The sequence below is a fragment of the Bos javanicus genome, chromosome 18 (assembly GCF_032452875.1).
Source record: "Bos javanicus breed banteng chromosome 18, ARS-OSU_banteng_1.0, whole genome shotgun sequence".
NCBI classification, from domain to species: Eukaryota; Metazoa; Chordata; class Mammalia; order Artiodactyla; family Bovidae; genus Bos; species Bos javanicus.
The window spans coordinates 48171719-48183148 of record NC_083885.1 but is presented as its reverse complement, the minus strand read 5'-3'; the positions used below and the strand labels follow the sequence as shown (position 1 = coordinate 48183148).

Genomic DNA, 11430 nt, shown 5'->3' with positions numbered 1-11430 from the left:
TCAGGAAAGAGACAGCTATGAGAGTCACACATTTTTAGAAAATCAGAAAAAAGAGCAGGAGAAGGAAGACATAGATCTGGGAGAGAGATGCGGATGAAGGAGCCACAGGAATTATGGGGGAAGAGAACAGACGAGATGGAGATTTAGTGGGAGAGAGGAAATAACTAATAAAAAATAGCAGACGCACAGAGAGAGACAGAGAAAGGAGGAAGGAGTCAGTGATTTGGAGAGAGAAGCAGAAGAGATTCCGCAAGGGAAGGCAGAGAACCAGGGCCCATCAAACAGGAGAGGGGAAGAGAGAATGGAGAGGAGGTACGTTTGGGGAGAGAGATGAAGTCAGCATCCAGGACAGGCAAAGTCCCAGGACGATGATACAGAGATGAGACTTCACAGGGAAGAGGACGTCAAGAACTGAGGGAGACAATAGAAAAATCTGGAGAGCGCTAAAGGCACGGAAGGATTCAAAGGCTGGGTGAGGGGAGAGCCAGAAGTGGGGTGGGAGGCTGAGGGAGAGGCTGGGGGTGGGGACGGAGGGCGGCTGCTTGGGTTGGGGGGCGAGGGGGGGCAACAGGCAGAGGAAGCAGAAACTGGGGCAAGCCGGGGAAGGGACGCGCAGGGCACAGTTCGGGCGAGAGCACAGGCTGGCGTGTGTGAGTTGTGGGGTGTTGGAAGTTGGTGTGTGTCACAGGCGCCAGGAGAGGATGTGAGAACAGCTTGTTCTACCGTTTCCGTGCCTGTTGGGGGAGGGGAGCCCGGGTTGAGGATGGAGCCTCAAGGAGGGCGGAGACAGGGACGGCGTCTGGAACACTCTAGAATTTTTAGGAGGTGTGGAAATAGTTGGTCCACCTCCTCTGGAAAAAGGATATGTACCCGTTTGGGAAATAGTTTTTTTTTTTTTCTTTTTTTGCAGGGTGGGGGTCTGGCTTAGAGAAGTGTCAGGTATGAGCTCAGAAATAATAAAGTCCAGCACAGGTAAATGGGGAGATGGGCCAGAAAGCCCCAGCTGTGGGGCCAGGCCTACCAAGAGGTAGTGGGATTGCTTCTCGGATCCAGGCGGAGTTGGACTCAAGACTTCCCACAAGAGGCTGGACCATGGGATTCTCACATCAAATTTTGGGATTTGGAAAATAAGTTTGACCCCGATTGCTGGGTCAAACTGCACATGGGGTTTCACCAGGGCAGCTGCAGATCTGGGGCCAAGGGTTTAGGACCCCTCCCGGCTAGGAGAGCCCCTAGAGGAGGGTCTGGCCCAGGGCTGAGGTCCCAGGGGACACCAGTATCTTTCCAAGACCCCGACACCGCCCGGAGCTCCGGGACTGGAAGCAGCAGCTGCTCTTCACTCCAAACCACCAACTAGACGACTGGCAGAGAGAAGACGAGGGCGGGGGATGGGGCTGGGAGAGGTGGGGGTGCAAATGAGCCAGCGCCCGCCTGGAGGGTGTGGCCTGGGGCAACAGCCCAGCTGGGAGGCAGGGGCCCCTCCGTTCTGAGTCTTGCAGCTCAGAGTTTGAGGACAGAGTTACCAAGCTCAAAATCCAGCTTTCTTTCTGTACCACCTCCAGATTTTAAAAAGCATGAGGCAAGAGCTAGATGGGCCCCAGGGTGAACAGCTGGCTTCTCCCCTGTTCAAAATATCCTTCAAAATAGCAGGAGAGAGAGGAGCTGGACCCTGCCCAGATAAAAGATAAGACCACACATTCTTTATTCTCCAAGTCAAGTAGACTTTCCCCACTACACATGAGCAGAAAGGCTCCTTGGAGGTCAAAAGGAAGGGGCGTCACCTCATAGTAAGTGATGTCAACTCCTACCCATAGGCCTCTCTGCTGGAATCCATCTTGGCTAAGAGATGCTTGGGCACACAGGAGAGGAGCCTGGGATAAACCAGAGAGGGACTCGGAACCAGGCAATGCAAGATGACCGGCCAGAGGAACCCTGAAGAAATGCCCCGAAAAAGTAATTCAAACTACCAGGAGGGCGAGACTTTCTCTGAGCCCACCCATGTGTCTGATCCACACGGACTGTACTCTTTTTCCTCCTAATGAACACTTATTTCAGTACTTTCCGTCTCTGTGGAAATCCATTTCTACACAGCTGACGGGCCAGGGCCTTCACTGGCCACTGTCCCAGGTGGTCTAGTGGTTAGGATTCATCAATCTCTGACCAGGAACAGAAATCCTGCTTCAAGCCACTGCAAGTCAAGGCCAGCCAAGATCAAGCTGACCGTTATTTAAAAAAAATACTTTTCTGTCTCAATGCATTTACTCCTGGTTGTGCTTGGGCTTTCTCTGGTTGTGAAGAGCGGGGGCTACTCTCTTCTGGCGTGCAGACTCCTCACTGCAGTGCCTTCTCTAGCTGCAGTGCCTGGTAGTTGAGGCTCCTGGGCTCCAAAGTGCAGTCTCTGTAGATGAGGCACGTGGGCCTACTTGCTCCAAGGCACGTGGGATCTTCCCGGACCAGGGATTGACCTCGAGTCCCTTGAATCGCAAGGCGGATTCTTAACCACTGGACCACCAGGGAAGCCCCAGGTCTGGGTTTTGGGCCTCCAGTATATGACTTGTGAGGGTAGAACCTCCCTCTTTTTAAGAATTTCTTACATTTGAAGGAATCCCTTGGCGGTCCAGGGGTTAGTATTTTGTGCTTTTCACTATGTTTCTTGCATTCTGAGTGTTGGATTTCTGTCGCTAGGGTTTTGAGAAAGAGAAGTTGGTGAGAATGGTGCTCCTGGGTTCTTAGAGGTGTGTGTGCGCTGGGGGTGATGGTGTTTGGGACAAGAGGCTGATGCTGGATCACACCCCCTCTTGTCAGGGACTCCGTGGGGCTGCTCAGCTAGTGAACACACAGGCCACTTCTATGAAACATTTATTTCCTTTGAAACCTCCAGAAACATGCCAGAAAATCTCAAGACTGGAATGGGGAGGGGAGGTGGGGAGGGAAAGACAATAAAGAATTAAAAAAAAAAATCCAGATGAAACAAATCAACATATTGAGGGAAAAAAAGAGGGAAAAAAACACACACACAAAAAACCCTGCTGCTATCTTCACCAAACTTGAATTAAATAGATGTGCTTTGCAGAGATCCTTAAAAAACAACAGGAAACAAAACCAAAAATCCTAATTTACATGTGTCAATGTACATGATTAGGTCCTCAAGATGATTCAAATGGTCTGAAGATAGATGACTTAAAAAAAGAGGGTGGGGCGGGACAGGCTCCAGGTTAGGGGCTGAGGAGGAAAGGGGTGGGGGTGGGGTGGGTGATCCTGGAGAACCCTTCCAAGAGGGATCCATCCGGGAAGAGGGGCAGAGACATCACAGTAGTTGGCCAGGGCTGAGGACCCCGCGGGCCGCTCCCCGAACCCTTCCTGGGGCAGAGGAGATGGCAGGTCCGAGGGCTCTTCTTGTGGGACTGCAGTGTCGCTTCAGGGGCCAGAGGTTGGTTGCGGGGGGGTGCAGGACCAGGGTCCTTTTCTCCTGCTCCTTAAAAGTCTGTGTCCTGTGTGGGCCTCCTCCCCTGAGGTTTCTGGCCCCAGAGAGGTGGTGGTGGGGGTCTCTGGACGTGGGGCTGGGCCGCCTGGCGCTGGCCTCCCAGTCGGAGTGTGCTGCTTGGAGCAGGGTCCCCAGGCCTGCGTCCCTCTGAGTCCCCCCACTGAGCCCCAGCCCACTGGGAGCAGGAACGAGCCTCGATCCTCAGTTTGAGGTTGGGGGAATCCACAGATTGTGTGACCATACAGACTTGTTCTGGCGCAACTCTACATGAAAAAATAAATATATATATATATATTTTCTTGTTTGTTTTTAAAGGAAAAAAAAAAAAGAAGCTCTGTTTCCTGGGTGAGCAGCGTAGTACCACACTGGCCCGGCTGCCTGGCCAGCTGCCCCTTATTGCCTTTGGAGAACCAGCGTCTAGTGGGGGTGCGCACTGCAGTGTTCCCCGGGGGGCGCCAGTGTTGCTGCTGGGGGCCTGCGAGATGGGCTGGGGGGCTTGTAAAGGGAAAACGGAAGCAGAGAAGAGATGAAGGCTGTTTCTCTCCAGCCCTGATCTGAGGGCTCGGTGGAGGCCCTCCTGGTGTCCAGAAGAGGCCGGGGCTGATGGAGGAGCGGGGGCCGCTAGGCCCGGCCGCGTCAGTAGCTCGAAGGTGGAGGGGCCCAGGCGCCGCGGCCTCTGGCAGTCTGGGGACTGGTCGAAAAAGACTGTGGAAATGGTCCCAAGTGTGCAAATAGCTTCCCCTTCAAAGAAGTTAACTCTGGAATGCTGGCGTTTCCTCTTTCCATTCTGGGATCCCCTCCCCTCAAGAAAATAAATGAAACTCTAAGAAAGTGCTCCTGGTTGCTTTTTGGAGGATAGGGTGGGGAGGGGGCAAAGTCCATGCGTTTTGGAGCCAGTGCACCGAGGATGGGGAGCCCTGGCCCCGCTTCCACGCTGGTGGGCCGGTTTCCCACCATGCTTTTTCATGCAGGGGTCATGGCCCCACCAGCCCAGATACTGTTGGACATGGTGAGGAAACGTGGTTTGTGAACTGGAGCTGTGGGGTTTGGAGACTCGCTCCTGCCCTCCCCTCTTCCTACAGCTTCCGATGGCTTGGTCCTAGGAAGAGGCTGGGTGGGGAGGGTGGGACGGGCCCCCTGGGGGTGGTGTGGGCATGGGCCCAGCCCCCAGGAACCAGAGAGAGCAGCTCAGAGGGAGGCTGGAGACCACACTGCCCCCTGGGGCTCGAGGACCACGAGCAGACAGCCCGGGGAGGCCTCCCTCAGGCCCCACTGCTGCCCCAAGCGTCCCTGTGCTTGGAAGGGCAGTGGGGCCTGGGCTGCAGAATCTTGGCCACGCCTGTGACCAGGGGCCGGGCCGAGGGAGAGGAGGGCAGGAGCCCACGCCTGCCCAGGCGGCCGGTGGGGGCAGTGGCCTCTGCACCTCAGAGTTCCTTCTTTTCCCTGCAGAAGATCTCCGCGAACTTGCGCAGCTGCTCGCTGGCGGCCTGCGACTCCTCCTGCAGCCGCTGGTTGTTCTGCCTCAGGCTGGCCACCTCTGACTGCAGCACCGCCTTGTCCTGCTTCTCCTGTGGGGCACGGGCTGGTGTCAGTGGGTCGCACGCTAAACGGACCCCCGCGGCCTGTGAGCCTTGCCCGGCTGCCAGGGTTCAAACCCCAGCTCTGCTTCTCAGCAGCTGAGTAACCTCAGGCGGGTCACCTCATGGGCCTGTTTGACCCTCTCTGGGTCAAACTCTTTGGGCCCCAGTTTCCCCAGTTCTAAAAGCGGGGCGGGGGATGGGTAGGGCGGGGGGGGGGGATGGGTAGGGCGGGGGGGGGGGATGGGTAGGGCGGGGGGGGGGATGGGTAGGGCGGGGGGGGGGATGGGTAGGGCGGGGGGGGGGGGATGGGTAGGGCGGGGGTTGACAGGACTTGCCCGGCGGTCTAGTGGCTAAGACTCTACGTTTTCAAGTTTCCAAGGCAGGGGGTGCGGGTTCCAGCCCTGGTTGGGAAACTAATATCCCACATGCCCCACTGCTCCGTCAAAAAAACAAAACAAGGAAACTGTGAAAGGGGCGGTTGAGAGCTTTCCCTGAGGTCACGCATATTGAGCTCTCAGCACACAGCCTGAAGTGGAGTAACTGTGTGACAGTTACTATGATCACCTCATTCCAGCCCTGCAGCCACCCAAGGGTTGTGGGATGTTGCGACCCCTATTTTCCCGGACCAGGAAAGGAGACCAGACCTCCTCATGCAGGGAGGACGGGGCTGGGACATGGACGCAGGGCTGCCCTCTCAGGACAGGGGAACATGCAGCGTCACACAGCCCTACATGGTGGGGTGCGATTTGAACCTGAGCCCCCACGATTCCTGTGCTTGAGGCTTCCACATTGTACCTGGCCACCTTCTGGCCCTTTACCCAGAAGTATGTAAAACAATAAGCAAGAGTCTCTTCCACACTTATTTTTCCTCATTCTCCAACACTCTGGAGATAAGGAACAATCTGGAATGTCACCTTCTAGACAGCCCTCTGACCCACAGCTGGGAGACATTTTTTAAGTGTTGCAGTGTTCTAGGAAGCAGGTCTGCTGCATGCTGAGTTTTCTCCTTGAGTTACTGGACTTCTTCTGTATGTCTGTGAATATATAGATTTCTGCCATGACTAATTCGCAGCAGATCATTCCCCGGCATGGCTGTCCTGTCATTTACGTCACTGTTCTCCTGTGAACAGACAGCTGCACTGGCTCCAGTTTTTTAGGGCCAGCGGTACAGCAGTGAACACCCCTGCTCACAGGACTCTTCGTGCCCGTGCTGGGAATTCTATTGGACGAATTCTCACAGTGAAACTGCTGGGTCGACAAGGTACACGATTACGGTTTTGACAGATATGGTCTGACCGCCCTCCAAAAAGGTTGGGCCAACTTATTCTCCTTCTAAGAGTTTCTAGGTGCGTTACCAGCCTTCCCTACCATCAAGCTCTTCACTCATGACTACATTCAGAGCTGGGTGGCCTCTCCTAGAACAGATGGGATGGGGGGTGGAGATGGGAGCCCCAGCCTTGTTGCCCACCCCCCAGGCATCCGGGAAGTGCCATGTGAGGCAGCTGCCTGGCGGCCTTACCTTCTGGAGGTCCGTGTGCAGCTGTTTCAGCATTACCTCCAGCTGGTACACCTTGCCTGTCAGATCCAGGGGTGGCTCCTCGCTGCAAAGGCAGGGGGCGGGGTCAGGATCTCCGCCCACAGCTGGGAGGAGTCCGGGCTACAGGCCCCTCTTATCCCTGAGGCTCCAGGGAGTCCTCTCCTGGCTGGAGTACCAGGGGTGCCTGGGGGGTGAAGGCTGCGCTCCACCTGGGGCGGGCTCCTCACCTGGTGGGGATGGGAGCACCAGGCCTGAAGTGAGCGGTGGTGCCCCTGCAGAGGGACCAAACGTGCGCTTCCAGGAGGAATTCCTCCCATCTCCCGCCAGCCGGGGCAGCGTGGTACAAAGCCCCCTCCCCACACCCACCCACCCAGCACGCTAGCACCCAGCAGCAAGCCCTAGCATGGAGCCGGCACTTGGGGTGTGTAAGCGGGCACGGGAGCAGGAGGGCCTGCCTGGGGGCAGTACTAGTAACCAGACGGATGATGGTAACAGCCCTCGTTCCTGAGAGCCCTCCCGTGATGTGTAAAGTCTGAGCGGCTCAGGCAGGGACGCTGTACCCAGGACCCCAGCCTGTGGCTCCTCCTGAGTGGGTTCCCCCATTCTGGGCCTGCCTGGCCCCTGCAGAGGAAGGGAAAAGCCTCTTTTTGCAGAAGGCTCCTCTGGGTGCGGTGGGAACGCACGCACCTGGGATGGATGAGAAGAGAGGCAGGGCGTCCGCCCAAGGAGCGGGAAGGACTCGCTGCCCACTCCCCACGTGCCCCCCACTCTTTCCTCCCTGTTCTGGGGGAGCTGCAGTCACAGGGGGAGGCGGTCAGCAGCTCAGGGCAAAAGGAGTCCAGGAGTCTGCCGGGAAGCAACAGGTCCTGGCATTTCTACACAACCCCTGTTCCCAAGCCCACTGCAGTGCCCCGTCTCGGAGCTGCCCAGCTCTGCTGTGACAGCGGGGCCAGTCTTTGTGGAGGTCTAAAGCCAGGGTGTGAAGTGAAAAACAAGAAGAGTCAAAACCACCCCCGAAAAGCGCTTCAACTGCCCATACAGTAGACTGCACTACTGTTGCACACGTCACTCCGCACAGTGAAGCATGCAGCTGAGTGTGGAATGCACTATTTAAATCCACGGACATGCAAGCCTGCCATTTCCATCCTCTCTCCCTCTTTGTGATTCTATTTTCTGCCAAGCTAGTGCACTCAAACATGCTGCACCGAATGTGAGATGACAAATGGGAGAGGCCTGCCTCCCGCCCGCCTCCCCGCCCCCGGAAGCCTTGTGAGGACAGGGCTCGGGCTCCAGTCACCGCTGGGTCCCCAGACAGTCCTGCCCCGGGGCCTGCCAGGGGCGAGGTGAGAGAGAAATGTCAGGGGCACCGGCACGTAATTTAGGAACCTGCAGAGGAGGAGACCCGGGGGCAGACAGGGCAGGCTGGAGGCTGGGAGTGGGGTGGACAGAGGGGGCGGATGTGAGGCAGCGGGCAGGGAAAACTGGGGGTACCGCTTATCGATTTTCAAAGCAGCAGAACAATGATCACTGTGCTGTGAGGAGCACAGGGCCTCCGAGGAGACAGGGCCTCCATGTGAGGTCAGGACCGACACTGCTCGGTCCCCGCTGGGCCCCAGCGAGTAGATGAGCCCAAAGTCTGTTAGATGAGGCAGTGGCTGCCCCTCCTGCTACTGCTGAGGGGGTGGGGGACCTGCAGGGTGGCCTCCTGCCTGGACGGCGGGGTAGGGGAGCCTCACCTCATGGTAGGGGTGGTCCTGGGGGTCGGGGGCCCCCTTTCCAGGCTCAGGTGACTGTGGACAGGACTGTGTGCAGGCGGGACGTCCGGGCTCAGAGCTGGGTCGTTGAGAGAGAACAGCGAGACGGCTCTTTGCACTGCGGGGGAGAGGGGCGCAGTGGTCGGCTGGGCTCCCAGCTCCTCCTCACACCACCCCTCCCCCCGCAACGGCCAATCCCTTCCCGCAAACCCCCAGGACACTCCCCAATCACACCCGCTTAGATCACACAGGCATACAGGATGGATTCTTGCCAAAAAACCAAACCAAGTCAGGACACAAACACAATATTCCGTCCTGTTTCTGAGAAAGCCTCCGGATCTGACGACCAGTTTATACAAAATACAAGGGACAGAGAAAGGAGTTGAGTGCAGTGTGGGCAAGGAACTGCCCCAATTCAGCTGAAATGGCCTGGTTTTGTCAATAATGGTGAGGGGGGAAAATGGCTGGAAGTGGATGGCGTTGACACTGGCTGATGAGGACACAGGGATTCATTATGTCCTAATTCTGAGGATGTCTGTGGAACTTCCAAAGCAAAGAGAGACACCAGACAGAGACTATCAGGTATACGGAAGAGAGAAACAGTCTCATGGGGCTGGTGGTTAAAGCAAAGATGCCCGGGTCCCATCCTCCAGACGCATGACTGGCTCGGGGGGGCAGGGCCTGAGCCAGTGCCTGCATTTTCACATAGGACCATTAGGTGGTCCTTCTATGATGGCAGAAATCGAAAACAGTCTGAATGCATCCAAAGAGTGGCTGGCTGAGTGAGTCCTGGGGCTTCCCTGGTGGCTCAGACGGTAAAGAGTCTGCCTGCAACGCAGAAGTGAAAGTGAAAGTTGCTCAGTCGTGTCCGACTCTTTGTGACCCCATGGACTGTACAGTCCATGGAATTCTCCAAACAAGAATACTGGAGTGGGTAGCCTTTCCCTTCTCCAGGGGATCCTCCCAACCCAGGGATAGAACCCAGGTCTCCGGCATTGCAGGCAGATTCTTTACCAGCTTAGCCACAGGGAAGCCCAGTGCAGGAGACCCCGGTTCAATCCCTGGGTTAGGGAGATCCCCTGGAGAAGGACATGGCAACCCACTCCAGTATTCTGGGCGAATCCCAACCTGAGGAGCCTGGTGGCCTACAGTCCGTGGGGGTCACAAAGAGTAGGACACGACCGTGCGACTAACACTTCTCACTAAGTGAGTCCTAGGACAGAGCAAACAGGAGGGGCTGAGCCTCTCCCAGGGAGGCAAAGGCGGGCTCCTTTATTTCTAACTCCTGGCTCCAAGAACAGCACAGTGAAAACCTGAATGCCCTTCCCCAAGATCCACCCACTGTTAATGGTTATGCCACACTTACTTCCTGCATTTGTGCGTGTTTCCTTCCCTAACCATTGGGGAAGGGAATGTACCAACATCCTGGTACTTCACCCATGAGTACTTTACGACACGTCTCCAGAAAGGAAAGAGATGCTCCTACATATTTCCTACACAATATCGTCCTCAGGCAAGTTGACGCTGACATGCTATTATCGTCTAATAGACAACCACCTGGAAATTTCCCCCATTCTCTAAATAACATCCTTTATAGCTGCTGTTTTCTATCTTGGATTCACTATTTATGCTTCTTGAAAATGCTTTTATATAAACAGTTTCAAATAGGCCCCAAAGCAGAGAAAAGAGCATCATGGGTCATGAACCCATCACCCGTTTCAACACCTTTCAACACACTTCAACATACCTTGGGGTTCCTGCCCTGTGATCTCTCTGGTTTTTAATTCTCCTGAGCACTCTTTTCCTTCACATTAAAAAAAAAAAAAACCTTACTTTTGGCTGCTCTGGGTTTTCGCTGCTGTGCATGGGCTATTCTCTAGTTGCGGTGCGAGGGCTTCTCACTGTGCTGGCTTCTCCTGTGGTGGTGCGCAGGCTCTAGGCGCACGGGCTTCAGTAGTCGCAGCACATGGGCTCAGCAGCTGTGGCTCCCGGGCTCTAGAGCACAGGCTTAGTAGTTGTGGTGCCTGGCGTTTGCCATGCGCATTTGAGATCTTCCTGTACCAGGGATCAAACCCAAGTCTCCTGCACTGGTAGGAGAATTCTTTACAATTGAGCCAATAGGGAAGCCCCTTCTCCTTTACTTTTTAAAAACAGCTTACTGCAGGGGACATCCCTGATGGTCCCGTGATTAAGACTCTCTACTTCCACTGCAAGGGGCATAGGTTCAATCCCTGGTCAGGGAACTAAGATCCCATATGCTTGGGGCCACTAAGCCCCTGAGCCACAACTAGAGAAGCCTGAGTGCTGCAACTTAGCCCTGATGCAACCAAATTAATTAATTAATTAAAAAGAAAGCCAAGGCACAGGCTGAGGGGTCAGGGCCATGGGAAACAGGAGGAGGTGTCTGATCCAGACTAAGGGATATGAGGGAGGGCTTCCTAGAGGAGGGACTGCAAAGCTGAGGCCTAAAAGATGAAAATTGAGCCAGAAGAATATATCCTTATCTGTCAGGGTTTCACAGATGAGGAAACCGAGGCTGAGAAAGGTAAAGGTGCTTGCCCAAGGACACGTGGGATGGAAATGGTAGAGACAGCTAGCTGTCTTATGGTCTGTTTTCTCTTTCTCCGTAATAATAGATCCCAAATTTCAGCCGTGCACAGGTCCTCATTCCCCAGCCTGCCCTGTAGCAAAGTGTGGCCATGACACTCAGGCCAATGGGATGTAAGTGCAGGGGGAAGGTGAGGCTATGGAAAGCATCCTTCAAGTGGGGTTGGGGTGGGGTGGGTGTCCGTCTCTACCTGCGGGCAGAGCTGGACGTGATGGCCAGAGCTCTGGCAGCCCAACTGTGAGGGTGAGGTCCCCAGGAATGGCAGAGCAGTAGGGGAAGGAACCTGACCCTAATCAGAAATGATCACCCCAGAAATTTTTACTACCCACCAGCCTCACTGCCCACCCCTGGAATTTTCACTGCATAAAACCTTGTTTAAGTCACTGGATTTTCTGCCACTTGTAGCCAAAGTACATCTAAGTACAACTGGGATCACTACACTTCAGCACTAAAATAGTAACAGGGAG

At 55.4% G+C, this 11430-nt stretch overlaps 1 protein-coding gene across 5 annotated transcripts in view; it reads right to left on the bottom strand.

Moving 5' to 3' along the window:
* Positions 1 to 2846: 2846 nt before the first annotated feature.
* The window catches only part of SIPA1L3 (signal induced proliferation associated 1 like 3), a 254183-nt gene continuing 245599 nt past the window's right edge, over positions 2847 to 11430 (bottom strand). For 4 of the 5 annotated variants that reach the window (XM_061388094.1, XM_061388093.1, XM_061388096.1 and 1 more), the window contains 3 exons: positions 8338 to 8473; positions 6584 to 6665; positions 2847 to 5052 (listed from right to left, as the gene is read on the bottom strand). In XM_061388094.1, the coding sequence (XP_061244078.1) occupies positions 4909 to 5052; positions 6584 to 6665; positions 8338 to 8473 (362 nt within the window). In that variant the 3' untranslated portion in view covers positions 2847 to 4908. Of the gene's footprint in view, positions 5053 to 5365; positions 6099 to 6583; positions 6666 to 8337; positions 8474 to 11430 lie in introns of those variants that run through there. The other variant, XM_061388097.1, reaches the window with a different exon arrangement.